We start from the raw sequence: 25,907 nt of genomic DNA on the forward strand, positions 1-25,907 counted from the left end.
TTCCTCCCTGAACTGATGGTTTCCAACTAAGCAGAGTAAATAATGGTCGACCTGCCTGTAATTTGCTGTTCTTTATGAGCACAAAACATGTATATACCTCAGGGGGGAATGCCTTGTTTATAAACAAGTTCTGTAGGGTGGAAAATTTCGAGAGGAATGACGTGGAAGCGACTACAGCCAAATACTGCTTTATTTCCAGCAATAGCAGTTATGTAAAATACAGCGATTAGCTGTATTGAACTAAGGACTAGTGCCAGGGTTTTAAACAAATGGAGTGAAAGGGGTGGGAGGAATTTTAGCCAATAGATTAAGGAGGCAATTAAGGTGGGTGGGTTGTAACGCACCCTATAGAGTTAAGATGGTTATAAATAATTATTTGAAACCATGTTTAACAGGCTGCTGTTCCTTCTTTTTCCAGCTGTGTTTATGAATCGCAAGCTCGAAGGGTTTGCTGGCAGTCCTTGGATTATTTTTTTAAACTGTGAAAGGACTTTCTATAAGACAAAATGCTTATAAAGGAATACCACATCCCTCTTCCCATGAGTGTTGAAGAGTATCGTATTGCACAACTCTACATGATACAGGTATGCTTTACATCAGACAGAAATTGTAACTGGCTTAAAATTAGACAAGACCAATGCTAATTTAACTAGTTCATATTTTTTGATTGGGAAATGTTCAATACTTCTGGTGACACAGAACTGGTTCAGGGTAGTTCAGCAAGGTAAATGTTTACCAGTGTTACATTTACAAGAACAGTGTTCTTTATCTCCAGATGTGCCACAGCACTAGATTTGTTCTGTACACAATTTTTTGTTTGCGATCGTTGAGGTATGATTTGAATTGTATATGCATGTAGTGGAAGAAGTCTCTGATTGTAAGCTTTATATAATAGCTGGCCATTTGAATCAGAAACGCTGTTTAAGATGACTGTAAAAAGCTGACAACCTTTAAAAATATTCTAAAGTTGTCTGAGAGTGAAGGTGTTTTACTGTTCGACAATGCTCCTGCAGATTAAAGGACAAACATTTGCATAGGGCTATGAGTAAGCTGGGATCCTATTTATACAGCTTTTGTTAACAAACCATGGAGACTGTTTCTTCCATTGTAAATTATTTTTACCGATTCTGCACATGGATGGGATTGTAAGATTTACATAGTTTTTTTAAAAAAATGTAGCTTGTTTTTATCTTTGAATATCATTTTTGGTATTTAATACCCTGCTGACAGCTTTTCCATGTTTGACTTTCATGAGCTTAAAATCCAATAAAGCTGGACACTGAATATCCTGATATCCTGATATCCTGTGTGCATCAAGCTTAATTCTACTCTTTATCATGTTCTTATTGAACATCACCAAAGTACAAGCAAATTCAACATCTCAAATGTCAGATATAATTACACCATATGGCTTCCCAGACTCCAAATTAGACCTTCAGAAATGATCCACGGTTCTGCATCTGCTCTGTAATATGGAATAGGATTCCATACTAAAGTGATTTTGTACAGCAAGGTAGCATTGGAGTTGAAAGCTGGGGTTGGTAGTTAGAGCCTTTGCCTCAAGGACTTGCTGATTTGAGTCGAACCAGAAGTCTAAGTGGGCGGCACGGTAGCACAGTGGTTAGCACTGCTGCTTCACAGCTCCAGGGACCTGGGTTCGATTCCCGGCTTGGGTCACTGTCTGTGTGGAGTTTGCACATTCTCCTCGTGTCTGCGTGGGTTTCCTCCGGGTGCTCCGGTTTCCTCCCACAGTTCAAAGATGTGCAGGTTAGGTTGATTGGCCATGCTAAAATTGCCCCTTAGTATCCTGGGATGCGTAGATTCGAGGGATTAGCGGGTAAAATATGTAGGGATATGGGGGTAGGGCCTGGGTGGGGATTGTGGTCTGTGCAGACTCGATGGGCCGAATGTCTCTTTCTGTACTGTAGGGTTTCTATGATTCTATGATTTCTGTGCTGGGCAAAGACCAGGCTTTTCCCCAGAGCGGGAAAATCTTAAGGTGATGCTTTCACAGTGAGCTGTCTCCTACTTATACTTGCAGAGTCCTGGGTGAGGAGCTATGAAATCCCCTAGTAGCCCTGAGACTGCATTGGTTCAAACCTCAAATAACCTGACATAGTCCTGTTGCTCTCATCTTCCTCAATCCTTGATACCTTTAGACCCCACCATCCTCTGCACATATCCCTGTGGCAGTGCTGTCTCCTGATTCTATTCATATTTGTGGTAATGAGGCAGTTTATAAACATATGAAGGATTCTTCCCTACTTTCATGGTCACCTTTTTGTACCTTTTGGCTTTGTTCATGCCCCCCTTCTCCATATCATTTATAGAAATAGACCTTTGGACCGGTCAGGTTTACGTAGATGTTTTTCTTCCCGCACATATTAACCTCAATTCTGTTGCTCACACCCAATGTCCTTCAGTATGCCCCTATATGGTTCCATTATCTTCCTGCACCCTCATACCCTTTAATATTCCACCCATCTAATTTTGTTCAAGTCATTCCCAGATCCTTTGATGTCCATTGATTCTTTGGTGCCAGGAAACTGGTGCATCGGCCAGTGGCAAGAGTTCTGTGCCCTTCTCCCTCCATATATGGAGGTGAAAATTTGGCCCCGTCTCTGTATCTTGCTTCAGCCCTGTCCTCCGAGATCTCCATGTTTCTCTAATTCTAGCCTCTTGTGCATCCCTGATTTTCAATACTCTGCCTTTGGTAGTCGTGCCTTCAGCTGCTGACTCTCTCTGCTTTGGAATTGCCCCCTAAATCTTGCTCTCGCTCTGCAATTCTTTAATAAATCTTCCTTCCTACAATCAACTTCTAAATGAAATCCTTTCATGCAAATGTAGAGTGAAAAATTGTTTCCACGAAGGCATAATTATTTCACTTGTCTTTTTGTATTGTTAGCTTCTAATTGAAATGTCATTTCAATACATAGGATAGGCATAGACGGGCAAGGCAGATGAACTCGGGGCATGGATGGGTATATGGGACTGGGATATTATAGCAATTACTGAAACATGGCTAAGGGAAGGACAGGACTGGCAGCTCAATGTTCCAGGGTACAGATGTTATCGGAAAGATAGAACAGGAGGTAAGAGAGGAGGGGGAGTTGCACTTTTGATTAAGGGAAACCGAGGGTTCGACCACTGAGTCTATATGGGTAGAACTGAGAAATAAGGAGGGGGAAATCACTTAGGATTGTACAATAGGCCCCCAATAGTTGGCAGGAAATTGAGGAGCAAATATGTAAGGAGATTACAGATAGCTCCAAGAAAAATAGGGTGGTAATAGTCGGGGACTTTAACTTTCCAAACATTGACTAGGACAGCCATAGTATTAGAGGCTTGGAAGGAGAGAAATTTGTTGACTGTATTCAGGAGGAATTTCTCATTCAGTATGTGGGTGGCCCGATTAGAGAGAGGGCAAAACTTGACGACCTCTTGGGAAATAAGGAAGGGCAGGTGACAGAAGTGTTAGTGAGGGATCACTTTGGGACCAGTGACCATAATTCCATTAGTTTTAGGATAGCTATGGAGAATGATAGGTCTGGCCCAAAAGTTAATATTCTAAATTGGGGCAAGGCCAATTTTGATGGTATCAGGCAGGAACTTTCAACAGTTAATTGGGGGAGTCTGTGGGAAGACAAAAGGATGTCTGGTAAGTGGGAGGCTTTCAAAAGTGTGTTAACCAGGGTTCAGCGTAAGCACATTCCTCTTAGAGTGAAGGGCAAGGCTGGTAGAAGTAGGGAACCCTGGATGACTCGGGATATTGAGGCCCTGGTCAAGAAGAAGAAGGAGGCACATGACATGCATAGGCAGCTGGGATCAAGTGAATCCTTGAAGAGTATGGAGGCTGTAGGAGTGGAGTTAAGAGAGAAACCAGGAGGGAAAACAGGGGACACAAGATTGTTTTGGCAGATAAGGCAAAGGAGAATCCAAAGAGCTTCTACAAATACATAAAGGGCAAAAGAGTAACTAGGGAGAGAGTAGGACTTCTTAAGGATCAATAAGGTCATCTATATGCAGATCCACAGGAGATGGGTGAAATCCTAAATGAATATTTCTCATCAGTATTCACTGTTGAGAGAAGCATGGATGTTCGGGAACTTGGGGAAATAAATAGTGATGTCATGAGGAGTGTACATATTACAGAGAAGGAGATGCTGGAAGTCTTAAAGCGCATCAGGGTAGATAAATCCCCGGGACCTGATGAAGTATATCCCAGGACATTATGGGAGGCGAGGGAGGAAATTGTGGGTCCCCTAGCAAAGATATTTGAATCATCGATAGTCACAGGTGAGGTGCCTGAAGATTGGAGTGTGGCAAATGTTGTGTCTTTGTTTAAAAAGGGCTACAGGGAAAAGCCTGGGAACTACAGGCCAGTGAGCCTCACATCTGTGGTGGGTAAATTGTTGGAAGGTATTTTGAGAGACAGGATCTACAGGCATTTAGAGACACAAGGACTGATTTAGGGACAGTCAGCATGGCTTTGTGAGTGGAAAATCATGTCTCACAAATTTGATTGAGTTTTTTGAAGGGGTAACCAAGAAGGTAGATGAGGGCAGTGCAGTTGATGTTGTCTACATGGATTTTAGCAAGGCCTTTGACAAGGTACCGCATGGTAGGTTTTTGCATAAGGTTAAATCTCACTGGATCCAGGGTGAGGTCGCCAAATGGATACAAAATTGTCTTGATGACAGAAGACTGAGGGTGGCTATAGAGGGTTGTTTTTCAAACTGGAGGCCTGTGACCAGTGGTGTGCCTCAGGGATCGGTGTTGGGTCCACTGTTGTTTGTCATTTATATTAATGACTTGGATGAGAATTTAGGAGGCATGGTTAGTACAGAACAAAGAGACCTAGGGGTACAGGTTCATAGCTCCTTGAAAGTGGAGTCACAGGTGAACAGAGTGGTGAAGAAGGCATTCAGCATGCTTGGTTTCATTGTTCAGAACATTGAATGCAGGAGTTGGGATGTCTTGTTGAAGTTGTACAAGATGTTGGTAAGGCCATACTTGAAATACTGTGTACAGTTCTGATTACCCTATTATAGAAAGGATATTATTAAACTAGAAAGAGTGCAGAAAAGGTTTACTAGGATGCTACCGGGACTTTATGGTTTGAGTTATAAGGAGAGGCTGGATAGACTGGGACTTTTTTCTTTGGAGTGTAGAAAGCTGACGGGTGATCTTATGGAGGTCTATAAAATAATGAAGGGCACAGATAGATAGTCAATATCTTTTCCCAAAGTTAGGGAAGTCTAAAACTAGAGGGCATAGGTTTAAGGTAAGAGAGGAGAGATGCAAAAGTGTCCCGTGGGGCAATTTTTTCACACAGAGGGTGGTGAGTATCTGGAACAAGCTGCCAGAGGTAATAGTAGAGGCAGGTACAATTTTGTCTTTTAAAAAGCGTTTAGACAGTTACATGGGTAAGATGGGTATACAGGGATATGGGCCAAAGGTGGGGAATTGAGACTAGCTTAGGGGTTAATAAAAGGGTGTCATGGACAAGTTGGGTTGAAGTTTCCATGCTGTAAACCTCTATGACAAGGAATTGAGGGGCCTGAGATTTTCAGCAGCTTTGGAATGGGGAAGGCTCTATTCATGTATTAGTCTGAACTTCTAATTTTATTCTTTAAGAAGCTAAGGGGGAAGCAATTATGTTTGATTTTTGTTAACTGGGGACAAGAGAGTGGAAGGAACAGAAGAAAGCATGGATAACTTGAATGGATGCAGGAGCCATTATCTCAACTCAGTAAGGTAATTAACATTCTCAGTTGAACAGTTGTATCCTGACAAAAGGGCCGAATTATAGTGTTTTTGCAAAACAGGTAATTGAGATAAATGATCTGGGATAATTTTGCATATATGTTATTAAATGTCTTTATAAATGTTTTCTGGTTAAAAGTCACAACAGTTTAAAATAATGAGAAATTTCATTAAATGGTGTTGGTAGAACCTCACTGGCATCAATGAATTCTCCTTTCATTTCATGCACAAGAAAGTATTTAGCTATATACTCTAAAGTAAACGCTGGAGTTTTGAAATAGATCTCAACATTGAAATATTCATAATTAAGGTCTGTCTCACTTGCATATATAAGGTGTTTTTTAAAATGCTGAGATTAATTCCTGTTGAGTGTTAGAAATTTACAACTGCATGAAACTAATTTGATTGTGTACTTTTATTAAGCTGAACTTAAATTGAGTACAGTTTCTTTTTTTAGTTTTAATTAGATGGGTACATGAATAGAAACGAAATAGAGGGATATGGACCGAGTAAGGGCAGAAGGGTTTTTTTCAGTTAGGGCATTATGATCAGCACAGGCTTGGAGGGCCGAAGGGCCTGTTCCTGTGCTGTAGTTTTCTTTGTTCTTTGTTTTAGTCAGTATTATAAGATATATTTGAGAAATAAGGGTTATGAACCTGTAGTTCTGTAGAACAATTTTAATGACATCTGTGAACATCAGGAAAACTTTTAAATTATACTCATTTATTCATGGCCAGCTGTTTTCTGTTCTGTTCAGTATATGCGGACTGATCGTTTGAGGGAGTGCACATTTGCTTCTTTGCTGTTTAATATAGGGAGTGTGTGCGCAGGATTGCAAAGCTGAGCTAGTATCACAGAACCAGAAGTCAGATAAAACCTCATTCGATGGTCTAGCTGAAAGTACATACAGCTGGTTTTGACTGCAACTATCAATGTAAAACATACATAACCATTAGCAAACACCAGGCGTTAGACCCAGACATGATGGAATTGTGTTGACAGAATTTAAAATGAAGTAGCCAAAGAGACTGAAGCACAGGATGTGCTGAGTTGGTTTACTGCTGTACAGTTCCCCTGGAAAAAACCTTGCAAACCTCAACATTCTGTTAGAAAATGAAACCACATCTTTCTCCGTAAAATGCTGCTAGAACTTGCACGTTTGCCATTGTTGGTCGGGGCATTGAGTACAAGAGTTGGGAAATTATGTTGCAGCTATATAAAACCTTGGTTAGGCTGCATTTGGAGTATTGCGTGCAGTTCTGGTCGCCACATTAGCAGAAGAATGTGGAAGCTTTGGAGAGAATGCAAAGAAGTTTTGTCAGGATCTTGCCTGGACTCGAGGGTGTGGGCTATGAAGAGAGGTTGAATAAACTAAGATTGTTTTCACTGGAAAGACGGAGGCTGAGGAGAGACCTGATAGAGGTCTACAAAATTATGAGAGGCATAGACAGGATGGATAGTCAGAGGCTTTTTCCCAGGGTGGAAGTGTCAATTATAACGGGGCAGAGGTTCAAGGTGAGAGGGGAAAGTTTAAGGAGATGTGCGGGTGAAGTTTTTCACACACAGAGTGATGGTGCCTGGAACGCACTGTCAGAGGAGGTGGTGGAAGCAGGCACATTAGTAACATTTAAGAGGCATCTGGATGGGTACATGAATAGAGGGATATGGACCGAGTAAGGGCAGAAGGTTTTTTTTAGTTTAATTAGGGCATTATGATCGGCATGGGCTTGGAGGGTCAAAGGGCCTGTTCCTGTGCTGGACTTTTCTTTTGTTCTTTGTTTTTATTTCAAAGATTTCATCCCTCTATTTGTCAAGTTATGTGATTGTGTGAAATGTCTGCTGTAAAGGAAACACATAAGGAACAGGATTCATCGACAAAATGTCGGCTAACATTTTCTATGGTTGACTTAATAAAAGTCTCTCTCATTTTTGGCTTTATGTGACTTCCATCATTACTGACCTGTCAGAAGAACACTGTGGGGGCAATCTTACCAAAAAATTCTAAGTTCGGACCGAGTGTGAAAATGGGAGAGTTTCAGATCTGTTTTTTCAGTGACGCCACAAGTCCAACCTTATGCCACTCTGTGCAAAAAAAATGAACAATCTATTCCCCACCAGTCGGGGGAGGGAGTGAGGCCTATGTTCGCCAGAAAACCAGCATGGTAGAGGGCGCAATCGTGCATGCGCAGATCTCTCTTCTGTGTTCTGACCACACCTGATGTATTATATAGAGTTTTGGTCTCCTTACTTAAGGAATAGTATGCTGTTCATAGAGGAAATGCAACAAAGGTTCACCAGCCTCATTCCTGGGATGGCGGGATTGACCAAGGAGGAGAGATTATGTACACTGGGTCTGTATTCTCTCAAGTTTAGAAGGATGAGAGATGACCTCATTGAAGTGTACAAAATTCTGCCAGGACTTGACTAGATAGATGCAGGAGAGATGTTTCCCCTGATTGTGGGTTCTTGAACCAAGGGACAGTCTCAAAATAGGAGTAGGCCATTTAGGATCGAGATGAGGAAGAATTTCTGCCATCAGACGGGTGGTGATTTACCCCAGAGAGCTGTGCAGTCTCAATCATTGAATATGTTCAAAGCAGAAGTTGATAGATTTTTAGATAACAATGACACCAAGGGATAAGGGAATAGTGCGGGAAGGTGGCGTTGAAATAGAAGATCAACCATGATCGATTTGAGAGGAGGAGCAGGTTCAAGGGGCCAAATGGCCTACTCCTGTTCTTGTAGGCCAGTGGGCTGACGAATGGCAGATGGAGTTTAATTTAGATAAATGCGAGATGATGCATTTTGGTAGATTGAATCAAGGCAGGACTTAGTTAATGGTAGGGCATTGGGAAGAGTTACAGAACAAAGAGATCTAGGGGTACAAGTCCATTGCTCCTTGAAAGTGGAGTCACAGGTGGACAGAGTGGTGAAGAAGGCATTCAGCATGTTTAGTTTCATTGGTCAGGACATTAAATACAGGATTTGGGATGTCTTGTTGAAGTTGTACAAGACATTGGTAAGGCCACACTTGGAATACTGTGTGCAATTCTGGTCACCCTATTATAGAAAGGATATGATTAAACTAGAAAGAGTGCAGAAAAGATTTACTAGGATGCTACCGGGACTTGATGGTTTGAGTTATAAGGAGAGGCTGGATAGACTGGGACTTTTTTCTCTGGAGCGTAGGAGGCTGAGGGGTGATCTTATAGAGGTCTATAAAATAATGAGGGGCACAGATCAGCAAGATAGTCAATATCTTTTCCCAAAGGTAGGGGAGTCTAAAACTAGAGGGCTTAGGTTTAAGGGGAGAGATACAAAAGGGTCCAGAGGGGCAATTTTGTCACACAGAGGGTGGTGAGTGTCTGGAGCAAGCTGCCAGAGGTAGTAGTGGAGGCGGGTACAATTTTGTCTTTTAAAAAGCATTTAGACAGTAACATGGGTACGATGGGTATAGAGGGATATGGGCCAAATGCGGGCAATTGGAATTAGCTCAGGGGTTTAAAAAAAAGGGCGTCATGGACAAGTTGGGCTGAAGGGCCTGTTTCCATGCTGTAAACCTCGATGACTCTATGATTCTGTGTTCCTATGAATGAGTGTCAGTGACAGATTATAAGGTATTTGAGTTCTATGCCCATTAAAGACTGGTTTGAGACTTTCCAAACTTATTTATTTACCAGAATGGTTCCAGGGATGAGAAACCTGAGTTCTGAGGACAGGTTGGAGAGGTTGGGACTGTTCTTCTTGGGAGAGAAAAAGGTTACGAGGAGATTTGATAAAGAAGCTCAAAATCAAGAAGGGTCTGGGCAGAGTGGATAGGGAGAAACTGCTCCCCCTCGTAAAATGATCCAGAATAAGAGGACACAGATTTAAAATGATTTGCAAAAGAAGCAATGTGAGAAAAAACTTTTATACAAATTGAGTGTCTCCAGTCTGGAATGCACTGCCTGGAAGTGTGGTGAAGGCAGGTTCAATCGAGGCATTTGAGAGGGCATCAGATAATAATTTGAATGGAAACAATGTGCGTGGTACGGGGAAAAGGCAGGAGAATGCACTAAGTCACCAGGCTCATTTGGAGAGCTAGTGCAGACACAATGGGCCAAATCGTCTCACCATAATACTGTGACATTTGTGCTTTTACGTGGAATCCGTGCAGCAGACACTTGAGAATTTCTGCTGCTTCATTTGGCCTGGATTTGAAGCCAGGTCTCAGCGAGTGCCACTGCATCACCCAGTTCCAGTTTGTTGGTTGCTCATTGAAGCCAGTGATGTACATTGTGGAGGTGCTCTCTGTCCGCCAGTATTTGTAAATGTTGCGAAACTATACCATCAAAATTAAATGCGAAGCAGTTGGATATGTTTGGTATCCTGCAAGTGGGGTTGACCTGATGATTCACAAGTAATATAGTTATAAATGGGAATCAATAATTGGATCCCTTGACTCCTCCTATTAGGTGGGTCAATAAAGTATTATTGTAAGCCTTGGTGTCATTGGTTCAAAATTGTGATATCCATTTCTGAAATCTGGACATATTTGTGATATTAACTGCTCTGAATAGTGTTTAACTGTTGATTTCTCTCCATATTTGATTGGCCTGTCGAGGAGAGCCACCACTTGTTCACATTCCTTCTAAAGTGATCAAGGCAAACCTTGGATTTGGATTCAGACCATTGAAGTTTTCAGATCCTGGATCTAAAGTCCAAATGCTGCGCTATTTGGTCCTTCTGCGAGCACTTTTGAAGAGCAATCCCACTTCTTTGTTCTTTCCTCTTATCCCTGTGATTTCTTACTGAGTATTTTACCAATTCCCTTGTGAAGACTTCCTTTTAATCTGTAGCCACCATATTATCAGACAGTGCATTTTAAATCCTGACCATGTGTGTAAGAATGTTTTTCCTTGTCGCGTCCTACTCTTTTGAGAATTGCTTGAAATCTTTGCTCCCTGGTTATTGACCTATCAGCTATTGGAAACAGTTTTTCTTTATTTCTCCAACCTGAATCCTTCATGATTTTTAAACATCTCCTGATCACTCATCCGACCTACCGGCTAAGAAAGAAAAACAAATTGCCTGATTAGTCTAAAAAGAGAGATTGGACACAGAGTTTGGAGTGAGAAACACCAAAAGCAGCCAGAGGGATAGATTTTTACGAGGCTTTGAAAGCTGGATAAGGGACAAAATGACTTTAGAGAGAATTCTATATGTCCCAGCAATTAGAATCCTTAAGCAGGTTCCCTTCTCCAGTTCCTATCCTAGTTTGTGGCACAAAATGTTTGGTTAGGATTACCAGAAATGGTAATGTACAAATGGCAGGCAAGCCAGAGGAATGGGCTTGCAGACTGAGACATGTGTCTAGAGAAGATAACATGAAAAGGATGCACAGAGCTGTGAAATTGCATGGAGAAGAGGCTACGGAATGGTGTACGTATTTATGGCAGGAGGGCATGTAACCATTAGGAGCGGATTTAGGGTAATTGGCAGCAGAACCCAAGGTAAGATGAAGTTTTTAGACAGTGAGCTATTATGATCTTGTTCATTATCTGAAAAAGTGATGAAGCAGCTTGAGTGGCTTTCAAAAGTGAATTATTTAAATACTTGAAGGGAGAAAATGAGTAGGGCTGTGTGAAAGAGCAGGTGAAGGAGTAATTGAATAGCTTTCTCAAGGAGCTGACACACACTGGCATGATGGGACAATAAATGGCCTCCTTTGGTGTAAGATTCAATGTTATAACATTAAAGGAATTAAAAGTCCAGAAAAATACCAACTGATCTATTTAGGCTTTCCTATGTGGACATGAGGCAACCATGGTGTCCCGTCTTCCTGATCACTCTGTTAATTTTGCAAATACTGTGACAATTAAGTGCATGCTGTAGTTGTGATTAACAACAGTTGGGGACAGGCTAAGGCATGTATACTGTGTGGAAGGGAAAAGTAGTCTGCACTTAGGTTATATTGGGTTTTGTGAATAAACCTATGTCGAGAGCGAACGACTGGCTCCAGTTTCTCCCTTTACGAGATGCTGTGTGTTGAATTAACATTCTCTACTGAGACTGGAGAAGAAATGTGGCCAATTAAAGTCTTAATTTCTAAAGCAGAGTGAGCCAATTGGACTGGATAAGAACAATAATAAGTGGATCTGATGGTAATTGCAAAGGAGCGAACTTGAGCCATAATATTCTGGGTTAGCAGGAGTTTGTGACAGCTGGGTGTGTAGATTTCAGTGAGGGAAGATTGGAGAAATTGATCACCCAGATGGCCTTGGCACTGAGACCATTGAGGGATGTGAGCCAGAAACCTCAGCTACGGGTGGAATTGGACACCAAGATTTCCTATCCTTTGTTCATCCTTGGATGTCATTGAACTCAGCCAACCAAGTTTCAGACACTCCTTTCATTTAACAATGACAGTTTTTTAATAGTAAAATGTCCAAAAGCACTTCATTGAAACGTTATCAAACAAAATTTGACTCTGACCCTCATGAGATATTAGGACACTGAGCAAAATCTTGGTAAAAGAGGTAGATTTTAAGAAATGTTTTATTGGACAGTAGAGAGGTTTCCAGGAACCAATTCCAGGGTTAAGGGCCAAAGCAGCTGAAGGCAATATGGGGATGATTCAAATCGGAGATAAGCAGGAGGCTGGGATTAGAGAAGTGCCGCTATTTTGGAAGGTTACAGAGATAGGGAGAATGAGATTTGAAAGCAAGGATTGGAATTTTAACATTGCTCAACCAGTGTGGGTCAGTAAGCACAGAGGTGATGATGAATGGGACTTGATAAGAATTAGAATAGCAGAAGCAGAGTTTTGGTTGAGGTTTATGGGTTAATAGAAGGTGCTATATGAGATGCCAGGAGTGTGTTGGAATATCAAATATAGAAGTAACAAAATTTAAATCCAAATGAGCCTCTTGTGAAAGGATACAGTAGACGTACCCATTTATCTATTGCGCATGATGAACCATATCAAAAGATCAGGCTGGATTCTAAATTTGTTTTATTGAATCAGCATTTATGTCAAAAAGCTGCTGTAGAGCCAATGTAACCTAAATAACCCACTTCTAAAACAGCCTATTCAATAAAAGCTTCAGCAGAATTTTATGTAAAGTGGTTGTGCTGCAGAGTTTTGTTGAGTTTATCTTGCAGTAATATTCAGACTTGAAATTTCACAAATTGAAGAGTGGACTTTGTTTAGTTGCCAGTAATTTTCCTTTCCTTGCTACATCCTATTGAAAGAAGTCACTCATTATTCTCCATATCACCTCCTCCTGAATCTTATTGGGCTGCAATGTGTTCTGACATTGCCCAATGACTAACTGAAAATTTTAGAGGCCAGATTTTTTTTTTTTACAAGTTTTGCCAAAACACATTACTTATTTGGAGCATTTATTGTAATACTTTAGTATGAAGGAGAAAAATCAAATGGAGAATTTCATATTTATTTTATGGTAAATCTAGAGTCAGTGGATAACACTCTTGTCTCTGAATCAGAAGGTTGTTGACTTAAACCTCTCCATATAATCCAGGCTGACAATTCAGTGCATTCTTGAGGAACTGCTGCACTGTCAAAGAGTCTTTCAGATGAGCATTTAAGCCAGCAATCAGGGTAAAAAGGGAAATGATAACACCAAAACAATCACATTAAAGTAGCATAATACGGTGATAAGTGAATTGGAGGATTGTTCAGTTCCCATTGAAAATGTATTTTTACGCTGCCTATTCATGTACAAATATTGGAGTGTCAGTTAGCTTCCATCTTTATTTTGCAACAAGAAAGTGCCTCAGTGGTACTGAAGACCTTGGCACTGAAATAGGAATGTTCTCGGATGGGAATGTGCAGTATTCAAGTACAAGATGGTGCAGCATACCCTCTGCTGCTCCTGTATCCAGCTTGGTGTGCTGATGGGGTGGGAAAGGAAACCCTTAGGAGAAAGATGCCATAAAAAATCAGGCAAGTTGACGTTTCAGGTGAGCTGGAACAAATACAGCGGCCAAAATTTACCGCCCCGCCTGCCACGGGAATCGGAGTGGGTGAGGGACGAAGCATGGAAAGGTCCGTTAACCTCGGGCGGGATTTTACGGTTTCAGGACCAGTGAGGCTATAAAATCCTGCCCAGTGAGTTCATAGAAATCATAGAAACCCTACAGTGCAGAAGGAGGCCATTTGGCCCATCGAGTCTGCACCAACCACAATCCCACCCAGGCCCTACCCCCACATATTTTACCCGCTAATCCCTCTAACCTACGCATCCCGGGACTCTAAGGGGCAATTTTTTTAAACCTGGCCAATCAACCTAACCCGCACATCTTTGGACTGTGGGAGGAAACCGGAGCACCTGGAGGAAACCCACACAGACACGAGGAGAATGTGCAAACTCCACACAGACAGTGACCAGAGCCAGGAATCGAACCCGGGACCCTGGAGCTGTGAAGCAGCAGTGCTAACCACTGTGCCACCGTGCCGCCCCACGTGTCCTCTTCCTGTGCTGCACAATTCTAGAGGTTAAAGCTCTTATTACTGCAAGATTAAAAGGCAAATATGAGCTAATGTAAGCAGAAAGCATTGGAGCCATTTTAATATCAGTAGCTTTAAAGATCAAAGAAACCTTTAAGAAACACCCTTTGACTCGCTCTTTGAAATGCTGCAAGAGATTTACTCATACAAAACAAAAGGGTTGAATGTCAGCCATATATTGATGTGGAGATGCCCGTGTTGGACTGGGGTGGATAAGGTGAGAGGCCAGCTTACAGTCCAACAGGTTTATCTGAAATCTCCTGATGAAGGAGCAGCGCTCTGAAAGCTTGTTATTTTAAATAAACCTGTGGACTATAACCTGGTGTCGTGTGACCTCTCACCTTAGCCACATACTGAGATAGAGCTTTTAGTGAGTTCAGATGTAATTGTGTCTCGTGTGGTACTTAATGTGTGAAAAGCAAGAAAAAAAAACCTGCAAATGGAAGTCTGAAAGCAAGAAGAAAATGTTTGAAACATATCGCAGGTCCCTGAGTATCCTTTTTTTTTTCTCCAGCATTTTCTGTTTGGAATTTTATTTGCAGCTGTCACGCCCAAATAAAAGCCCTGTAAAGATTTATTTATGAGCAGGGTAGAAATAATTCCAAATGTAATAATCGTTGAAAATTCCATTGATTTGTTTTCTGTACTGAGGAACATCTATATTTTATTGGTGACACAAATAGAGAAATAGGACGGACTGAGGGAAGCTGAGGTGGAAATTACAGAGACTCTTTCACAATCCTCCAGTCCTCAGAACGGGAGTGGCACTGGGCGATTGCAAATATTACCTCACTGTTTGAGAGGGGAAGAGGGAAAAACCGAGCAACCCCAGCCAATTAGCCCAGCTTCTGGGTCAGGGAAAGTTTCCGAGACAGTTATCAGGGAAAAGCAAGATTGATTGGACAGATGTGGGTTAATAAATGAAAGTCAACATGGATTTGCTAAAGAAAAATATGTTTGACTAACTTGGTTTAGTTCTTTGATGAAGTGACAGAAAGGGTAATGAGCTGGAAATTGTGTAATGGATTTTCAAAAAGCTTTTGATGAAGTAATAGACTTGTTAACAAAATTGAAGCCCTTGGGATTAAAGGGACAGTGGCTGTGTGGGTGCATAATTGCCTGAGGGACAAAAAACAGTAGTGGTTAGTGGTTATTTTTGAGACGCGGAAAGTGTACAAGGATACTCCTCAGGGATTGGTACAAGGATTATTGCAGATGAAACAAAACTCAGAAACAAGAGAGGACGGTAACAGACTCCAGGAAGATGTAGACCAGTAAAGAGAGTAGACAGGTGCCAGATAAAATTGAACACGGGTGTGTGAAGTACTTCATTTTGGCAGAAAGAACGAGCAGAGGCAATATAAACTAAAGGCTGCAGTTTTGAAGGGATGCGGAAACCGAGTTGGACACATACAGATCTTTGAAGTTAAAGCTGCAAAGGTTTTGGCATATTGGACCATTCATAGAGGCAAGGAATATAAAGGCAAGGAGGTTATACTACAGCTTTATAATACACCATTAGGTTCCGACTTGGAGTATTGTATTCTGGGCACCACTATTGGAAGGCAGCGAGGGCCTCAGAAAGGGTGCAGAGGAGACTTACTATAGTGGTAACAGAGATGAAATGCTTATTATGTGGAGAAATTAGAGATGAAAGAAACTAGGGTTGTTCTCCTCAGAAATTTGACAGATACAGTTTCCAGTGACAAAAGGATGAGTAATCGGAAGACTCATTTAAAATAATTGGCAGAAAAATCAGAGGCAGCATGAGGGGAAAAAATATGCAGTGAATTGTTGTGATCTGGAATGCACAGCATGAAAGGAAGCAGACTCAATAACTTTCATGGGGAATTGCTGCCTCACAGCACCAGGGACCCAAATTTAGTTCTGGCCTTGGGCGACTGTGCGGAGTCGGCATGTTCTCCCCGTGTCTGCGTAGGTTTCTAGCTATGCTCTTGGTCAGGCTATTCCAGTACAGCTACAATAGTGGCATCTACCTGGAACTGTGGAAAATTGTCCTTTCCACAAAAAGCAGGACAAATCTAATCCGACCAATTACCATCACCCATCAGTCTACCTTTGATCATCAACAAATTGATGGAAGGAATCGTTGCAGCACTCTCAAGCAGCACTTACTTAGAAACAACCTGCTCATTGGTGCTCAGTGTGGGTTCCGCCAGGACCAAGCTCCTGACCTCAGTATATCCTTAGTTCAAATATGGGCAAAATGGCTGAACTCCGGACATGGGGTAAAAGTGACTGCCCATGACATTGAGACAGCATTTGGTCGAGTGTGACATCAAGGCAAAACTGAAGTCAATGGGAATCAAGATGAAAACTCTCCACTGGTTGGACACGTACCTAGCACGAAGGCAAAACACTGCAGATGCTGATGCAAAAACAGGAAATGCTGGAAAATCTCAGCAGGTCTGACAGCATCTGTGGAGAAAGAATAAAGCCAATGTTTTGAGTCAGAATGACCCTCGTGTTGCAGGACATCACTACATTCATTAAGGTAGAGTCCTAGGTCCAATCATCTTCAGCTGCTTCATCAATGACCTAACGCCCAATCAGAAAGTTAAAAGTGGGGATGTTCACTAATGATTGCACAATAATCAGCACCATTGCCAACTCCTCACACACTGAAGCGGTCCATGTCCAAATGCAGCAAGACCTGGACAATATTCAGGATTTGGTTGATAAGTGACGAATATCATTCATAACATGCAAGTGCCAGACAATTTATCAACTCCAACAAGAGAGAATCTAACCATCTCTCCTTGGCATTCAATGGCATTCCCGTCACTGAATACCCTATTATCAACATCCTGGCAGTTACCAGAAAATGAACTGGACCAACAGTTAATGGGGAGGCGATGGCCTAGTGGAATTATCGCTAGACTATAAATCCAGAAACTCAGCTAATGTCTGGGGACTTGGGTTCGAATCCCGCCACGGCAGATGGTGGAATTTGAATTCAATAAAAAAATGTCTGGAATTAAAAATCTACTGATGACCATGAAACCATTGTCGATTGTCAGTAAAACCCATCTGTATCTAATGTCCTTTAGGGAAGGAAATCTGCTGTCCTTACCTGGTCTGACCTACATGTGACTCCAGACCGACAACAATGTGGTTGACTCTCAACTGCCCTCTGAAATGGCCTAGAAAGCCACTCAGTAGAAGGGCAATTAGGGATGGGCAATAAATGCTGGCCAGCCAGTGACACCCATGTCCCACGAATGAATATATTAAAAAAATATATAAATACTGTGACAGCAAGACAGAGGCTGGGATTTCTGTGGTGAGTAACTTGTCTTCTGACTCCCGAAAGCCTATCCACCACCAACAAGGCACAAGTCAGGAGTGTGATGGAATATTCTCCACTTGCTCAAATGGGTGCAGCTCCAACAACATTCAAAAAAACTCAACACCATCCGGGACAAGCAGCCTGCTTGATTGGCACCCCATCCACCAATTTCAACATCCACACCCTTCACCACTGATGCATAGTGGCAGTAGATAAATGTGAAGTTATCCACTTTAGAAGGAAAAACAGAATGGCAGAATATTGATATGTTGATAGGTTGAGAAATGTTGATGTACAAAGGGACCTGAGTGTCCTTGTACACCTGTGAATGAAAGCAAGCATACAGGTACAGCAAGTGTTAGGAAAGCAACTGGTATGTTGACCTTCATTGCAAGAGGATTTGAGTACAGGAGCAAGGATGTCTTATTGCAGCTGTACAGTCTGAAAGAATTGAAACTCCTGCTCCAGTGTCTAATTTGAAGTTTGCTTTATATTTGTTGACCTCGATATCTGCAATCCAATAGTTCCCATTTGATCCTGCAATTTCTCCCAAGAATGGTACTTCTGGTTCTTTTTCTTCAACTTCTTGAATGGTTGTTTGCCTTGGCTGTTTCTCCTTCAATTGTTTTGTTAAGAGCTGTTCACTGCAGCGAACTAATTTAAAATGACCTTACTTCTTGCAGAATGATGCTCTGCATTTTTGGTGGGACATCTTTTGCGCCGATGCTGCTTTTTCTTGCCACAGCGAGTATGCTGAATAATGGCAGCTGCTGTGCTCTCTTTGCTTTTTCTTTGTTTGGGATTAAGTGCGCTGTAACTTCTTTGTGCTACAAACCAGACTCTATCATTTTTTTTGGCAGGATTTCTTTTCCACCTGAAATAAATATGATTTTACGCCACTGATGACGTAACTACATATTTACGTATTTATCATGAATCCTTTATACCACACTTTGATCATGCTTTCAGTTCCTTTTCTCAGTGTCCCTAAGTTTGGTGCCTGTTCCTTTTATCCTTTGTGAAGCACCTTTACTCTTTTCTCTGTTGAAGACGCTATAAAAATGCCCGTTTCTACACTGACACTTCACTGCATCCCCTGGCGTTCTGAGTTTTCAGTCCCGCTGCAAGTCATTAAGAATATTTACATTGAGTGAAAACAGGCATCTGCTTCACTTGATGCAATTATTTCATTTTTTTTAAATTCCAAAGGTTATTCAATATAATCTAATTCTTGATGGTTCAGATACTTAATCAGCCTAATGAGTATGTGGACATTGCTTGTGGATACATTTTAAATCAAATAAATTACTTGAAATTAACTTGGAACTAATTGGCTATGGTTTGTGACTGTATTAAAGATTGGGTCTTGTGATGCTGCTGCAGGCACATTGGCATTCCGTTCATATAATCTTGGCTGAAAAGTCTTGGACACAAATTTGTTAAAATTCATCTCGATGGATTTGTTGACAATTTCAATTGGGAAAATCCCAATCATTGTGGTGATGTACTTTGTGAATTTAGCTAAATGGAGAATTTTCATGGCAAATTTTCTCTTTGTGGTTTTTGGTTTCCACAATTAATCACTCCCTCCCATGATCTGCTGAACTTCCCTTCCTGTTAGTGTGTGCAGAAACCTTTAGACTTATTCAGGTTCCATTGTAATTCTGTCTTTCTATTCCACCTGCTAAAATGGACTCCCCCACATTTACCTTTATACTCAATCTAGCAATATTTTGCCCATTTACTTTACCTGGATCTCGAAGTCCCATCCCCAAACCCAGCCTCATCTGTTTTTGAAGGGAAAGGAATGGGTTGGATTCTAATATGCACATCTGTGATTCAGATAGTGCAAATGTTAAACTGCAGCTGCCTTGGTCAAACTTGCTAGTGGTTTGTCAAAAACATGATGTGTACTTTACAGGAGGTAGGGGAGTCGAAAGCTAGAGGGCATAGGTTTAAGGTGAGAGGGGAGAAATACAAAAGTGTCCAGAGGGGCAATTTTTTCACACAGAGGGTGGTGAGTGTCTGGAACAAGCTGCCAGAGGTGGTGGTAGAGGCGGGTACAATTTTGTCTTTTAAAAAGCATTTAGATAGTTACATGGTACAATGGGCATAGAGGGATATGGGCCAAATACGGGCAATTGGGATTAGCTTAGGGGTTTAAAAAAAAAGGGCAGCATGGACAAGTTGGGCCGAAGGGCCTGTTTCCATGCTGTATACCTCTATGACTCTGAGAGTTAAGGTATCATTTTGGAGTGATAGGGTACTGTTTTGGATGTGATCCTGGGACATCTTTGGGAGAGAAAAGGAGTTCTTTGGGAGAGGGAAGGTATATTTTTGGGACTGGTAAGGTGCCCTTTGAGATTGTTAAAAGTAGACATGAATGTGCATAACAGTGTATCAACCGATTGGAATTGTCAAACGTGCTATCAAGCTGTTAAGGCATTTTAAATCTCTTGCCCTTTAAATGTGAAATAAATGGTCTACAGTGTTTTAAAAAAATCAGTGCTTGCGATATCACTCTTGTCTGTTGATGTAGGACTGAGGGTTATCATTATAGAATTTGTGCTTTCTGCCAAATCACCCAGATCTCGATATTGACCTGCCCACACCCTCACCAACCCCAATTGAGCAAATTGTTCCCTGAGTCTTACACTACAGAGTAATTCCATTTCATGTAATGATGCCCAGAGTTAGCAGGTTGATTCCGAAAATTGTCAACTGTTGTCATTGGGATGAAATAGTGCATGGTTAGAGCAACATTCCTGTTAAACTGGCAGGTTTCAAATGTAATTCTACAGGATTGGCACCCTGATTAATTTCATATTGGCAATATTATTGACTTAACAAAACAATTAAATAAAACCAGTTAATTCTGTAAAGGAAGCATATACTTTAAATATGTAGATTCTCCTAAACAGATAGAATTGCTGTTTAAGCATCTGAATATTTTATTTGTCTAAAACTATTTATAATAGCTGGCTGGGTAGGGTTGGAAATCAGTCAAAAGAATCTGTCCCTGATGGAAGCAGAGCTGCTTCATGCCTCATAATGAAATATGCATTTTATTAAAACCACCCCTAATGCTGGAAACAGTTAGCAGACCAAGAATTATCAATAGAAAAAGGAGGTATAATTCTTTGTTAGAACAACAGATTGTACTGGAAACAATAACAGAATCATGGACTGTTTACAGCACAGGAGGAGGCCATTCAGCCCATTGCATCTGTTACAGCTCTTTCCAAGCGCAATCCACCTGATGCTGCTCCCCTGCCTTTTACCTGTAGGCTTGTAAAGTTTTTCTTTAGATAAAGACCCAATTCATTTTTGAAAGCATGCTTGAACCTGTCTCCGCATACACTCCGGCAGTACATTCCAGATCCTAACTACTCGCTGTGTATAAAAGATTTTTCCTCATGTCACCTCTGGTTCTTGCCAATTTACCATGAATCTGTATCCTCTGGTTCTCGATCCTTCAAATATACAGAACTCGGACAGGTTGCCGGGGCGTGTCTGGATCAGCCCCCGATAACCCATCAAGTGATCATCGCTCCAATTTGATATGCATGGGTGAATTATCTGCAGCCAAGATGGGGCCAGACTCCAAGGTGCCCGGTGCGGGCTCGGGTGTCCTGTCAACACCCTTTCAGGCAGCCCATTCTTTATAAAAATACTTTTCAGGCTTGACAAGGGAGTGAATTACCAGCACCAATTTGTTTAGCGGTAGCTAGTGGTTACAATGGAGGTGACCAGTTTGCTTCCTACATATTGCCAATTATTTATACAGTTATTTTGAGATGTCGATACATGCTTGCTTGCAGGTATTGATGCCAATCTGTATGCTTCAAGACAGCTGTTTGACATCAGGCGTCACTCAAAGGGTTGTGAATCTATGGAATTCTGTTCCACAGAGGACGTGGGTGCTGTCATTGAGTATAAAAAGAGAGATGGGTAGAGTTTTGAATTCTAAGGGAATCAAGGAAGGAGGGATTGGTGTAAGAAAGTGGAATTGAGATAGACGGTCAACCATGATCTTATTGAGTGGCAGAACAGGGTCGAAGTGCCGAATGGCCACTTGTCCTATTTATTTTTATTACTGTGCTCAAATTGTGGCAGCTAGACAGGAATCCGCGAAGCAAACAAAAATCAACCTGGGTTTCATCAGTGGCTCAGTTATAAGAAGCTGAAAAAGACTCAAAGTTTGGAACACTCTTATTTTGCGACCATTTAAAATATTACATAAATCACATTATATCTACCATCAACAGGATTATTTTTGCTATAACAAATGTTCAAAAAATTCAGCTGCTAGTTTTAGTCCAAATAAAGCAGTGTGATGAATATTTCTCATCAGTATTTACTGTTGAGAAAAACCAGGATGTTAGGGAACTTGGGGAAATAAATAGTGATGTCTTGAGGAGTGTACATATTACCGAGAAAGAGGTGCTGGAAGTCTTAAAGCACATCAAGATAGATAAATCCCCGGGACCTGATGAAGTGTGCCCCAGGACATTGTGGGAGGCTAGGGAGGAAATTGCAGGTCCCCTAGCAGAGATATTTGAATCATCGATAGTCACAGGTGAGGTGCCTGAAGATCGGAGGGTGGCAAATATTGTGCCTTTGTTTAAAAAGGGCTGCAGGAAAAAGCCTGGGAACTACAGGCCAGTGAGCCTCACATCTGTGGTGGGTAAGTTGTTGGAAGGTATTTTGAGAGACAGGATCTACAGGCATTTAGAGATGCAAGGACTGATTAGGGACAGTCAGCATGGCTTTGTGAGTGGAAAATCATGTCTCGCAAATTTGATTGAGTTTTTTGAAGGGGTAACCAAGAAGGTAGATGAGGGCAGTGCAGTTGATGTTGTCTACATGGACTTTAGCAAGGCCTTTGACAAGGTACCACATGGTAGGTTTTTGCATCAGGTTAAATTGCATGAGATCCAGAGTGAGGTAGCTAAATGGATAAAAACTGGCTCCTTGACTGAAGCCAGAAGGTGGTTGTAGAGGGTTGTTTTTCAAACTGGAGGCCTGTGATCAGCGGTGTGCTTCAGGGATCAGTGCTGGGTCCACTGTTATTTGTCACTTATATTAATGATTTGGATGAGAATATAGGAGGCATGGTTAGCAAGTTTGCAAATGACACCAAGATTGGTGGCATAGTGGACAGTGAAGAAAGTTATCTAGGATTGCAATGGGATCTTGATCAATTGGGCCAGTGGGCTGACGAATGGCAGATGGAATTTAATTTAGATAAATGTGAGGTGATGCATTTTGATAGACTGAACTAGGGCAGGACTTACTCAGTTAATAGTAGGGCGTTGGGGAGAGTTACAGAACAAAGGGATCTAGGGGTACAGGTTCATAGCTTCTTGAAAATTGAGTCACAGGTGGACAGAGTGGTGAAGAAGGCATTCGGCATGCTTGGTTTCATTGGTCAGAACATTGAATACAGGAGTTGGGACGTCTTGTTGAAGTTGTACAAGACATTGGTAATACCACACTTGGAATACTCTGTGCAATTCTGGTCACCCTATTACAGAAAGGATATTATTAAAACTAGAAAGAGTGCAGTAAAGATTTACTAGGATGCTACTGGGACTTGATGGTTTGGTTATAAGGAGAGTATGGATAGACTGAGACTTTTTTCTCTGGAGCGTAGAAGATTGAGAGGTCATCTTATAGAGGTCTATAAAATAATGAGGGGCACAGATCAGCGAGATAGTCAATATCTTTTCCCAAAGGTAGGGGAATCTAAAACTAGAGGGCATAGGTTTAAGGTGAGAGGGGAGAGATACAGAAGTGTCCAAAGGGGCAATTTTTTCACACACAGGGTGGTGAGTGTCTAGAACAAGCTGCCAAAGGTAGTAGTAAAGGCGGGTACAATTTTGTCTTTTAAAAAGCATTTAGACAGTTACATGGGTACGATGGGTATAGAGCGATATGGGCCAAATGCGGGCAATTGGGATTAGCTTAGAGGTTTAAAAAAAAGAGCAGCATGGACAAGTTGGGCCGAAGGGCCTGTTTCCATGCTGTAAACCTCTATGACTCTCTGTTTTCTACCTTTGAATGGTCAGGTGGGCAGCCTGTGGTACCTATGCTGTGAAATTTGATGGTAATATCCAGAGACAAAGTACTCCACTCAGAGCATTCAGGTTGGAAATGTCGTGTTGTCTTGGCAAATTTGTCATTGCTCGTGTATGTCAACACTGGAAGTGATTCCATCGCCTTCTGACTGAAGAGCCTGATGTAGGATAAGCGTGGATCTCCACAGAACTGGCACTTCATGCTGTTGGTGTGTGGGGAACTTTGGCAGTTGTGCCAACTCTGGTCTCTTTCTGGGCATGTTGTACTTCAGCAGAACATGCTGAACTAAATTTTGACAATTGCCTATACATAGGCCGGTCAGCTCAGTGTTTCCCCAGAGAGATGGTTTCAGGCTGCAGAAGTTTGTAAGTCTCTTTTTTAGTGTCCATGTATTGTTTGTACTGAGCACCTTGATGTCAGAAATCCAAAGACAGTATTCCATCTGCTTGGGGATTCTGAGTCACCCATGTGGAAACATTCATATTGTAAGAGAGATGGGAAGCTCAGAAGTCATGAAGAATTTTGAACTGACTGAATCATGACTGAATTTTGACAGTCTATTTCATACACACAAAAATATTTTTGACTTTTATTAAGCATTCCAATTTCTATCTCTTCACAGTGACTACTGCTGAGAATGATTCCACCGTTCACTGTTTGCATTTTTATCCCTCTGAGCATATCAAAGGCAGTAAGAAGTCTCACAACACCAGGTTAAAGTCCAACAGGTTTATTTGATAGCAGGCGTTTGCTACCAAATAAACCTGTTGGACTTTAACCTGGTGTTGTGAGACTTCTTACTGTGTTTACCTCAGTCCAACGCCGGCAGCTCCACATCATATCAAAGGCAGCAGACTAGCTGAGGATTCAGATACACATATCTTTTCATGTAGGTGGGCCAATTGAAAGCCGTTTAGAAATAAATCCCTGATTGTTGATTTAATAAATACAAAATTAAAGTACAACTACTGCACGGCAGCACAGTGGTTAGCACTGCTGCCTCACAGCGCCAGGGACCCGGGTTCGATTCCGGCGGAGTGTGGAGTTTGCATGTTCTCCCCGTGTGCGTGGGTTTCCTCCGGGTGCTCCGGTTTCTTCCTATAGTCCAAACGTGTTGGTTAAGTGAATTGGCCATGCTAAATTGCCCCTTAGTGTCCCAGGATGTGTGGATTAGATGGATTAGCCATGGTAAATGTTGCAGGAGAGGGCCAGGGTAAGATACTCTGCCAGAGAGTCGGTACAGACTCGATGGGCTGAATGGCCTCTTCTGCACTTTTGGGATTCTATGATGGTTCTAAGATAATAGCTTTTAAAAAATAAGTAGTGAACAGGAAATTTTTAAAAAAGTTTTAGGGAAAGGGCAGGTTTTTATTGGTCATTTCAGAATGCCTCACTAATGCTGCTGTTTAATTTACCCCTCTGTGTGTTGCTGTTGTCACATAGAAACTGTCAATAGTCCAAGGTGACTGAAGCTGCTAGACTTGCTCAAAGTGGCAGAGTGTAAATTGATGCTAGAGTGTAATAACTAGCTTTATTCAGTGCTATAAATCTGCAAGGAGCTGTGCCTCTCAATCCTGCAAACTAGCAGCGATATTCACTGATAGTATTTGGTGATGCGGATTTTTGTGAGTTATCATCATACTTTCCCTTATCCCTGAGCTGTTTAACTGAAGTATAAATGTTAGCATAGGCCAGATGGAATATCTGCCGTGCTATCGTTTCTGGGATTCTTCATGTCCAGGCATGGAAATATGTTGATAAATAAACGTAATCTATTTGCTGCTGTTTAGTTTGTGGCTTCTTCCAGTTTTTCTTTCCCACCAAATGAGGAGGGTTTTGATTTAAAGATTGTGATATGGAGCTTTCTCCTGATCCTTGTGATCCATAAACAGATTGTGATCTATCTGTTGAAGAAGATGCTACTGCCAAATCCAGAAACCACCCACAATCCACCATCTCGTGGACTTCACATTCATTTCAGTCTGCTGATTGACAGGGATGTAGCCATTAGGATTTTGGACAGCCATTTTCTCTTGGGTTTTGCAAATGTTTTAGTTTTAAAGCACGTTTTCATGTGGCCATTTCAAAATGTTAGAAACGTCAAGCGTAAGAATCCTATGAAAGCAGGAGCATTGTATACCTGGTCTTTCCCTTCTGCCTGGCTGAAATTGTTTATGGGTGACCGAAACAAGTACCCTCCAGTTGGTTATGAGATTGTGAGCTTTCTGTTAGGTCACA

The 25,907-nt window shown here is 41.6% G+C and overlaps 1 protein-coding gene across 3 annotated transcripts in view; it reads left to right on the plus strand.

Moving 5' to 3' along the window:
- Positions 1 to 25,907, plus strand: part of pitpnm2 (phosphatidylinositol transfer protein, membrane-associated 2) — a 167,289-nt gene that overhangs the window by 8,331 nt on the left and 133,051 nt on the right. For all 3 annotated transcript variants that reach the window (XM_078227109.1, XM_078227111.1, XM_078227110.1), the window contains exon 2: positions 419 to 584. In XM_078227109.1, coding sequence (XP_078083235.1) covers positions 507 to 584 — 78 coding nt within the window. In that variant the 5' untranslated portion in view covers positions 419 to 506. The remainder of the gene's footprint in view (positions 1 to 418; positions 585 to 25,907) is intronic.

Source organism: Mustelus asterias, chromosome 13 (assembly GCF_964213995.1).
Source record: "Mustelus asterias chromosome 13, sMusAst1.hap1.1, whole genome shotgun sequence".
Classification (NCBI taxonomy): domain Eukaryota; kingdom Metazoa; phylum Chordata; class Chondrichthyes; order Carcharhiniformes; family Triakidae; genus Mustelus; species Mustelus asterias.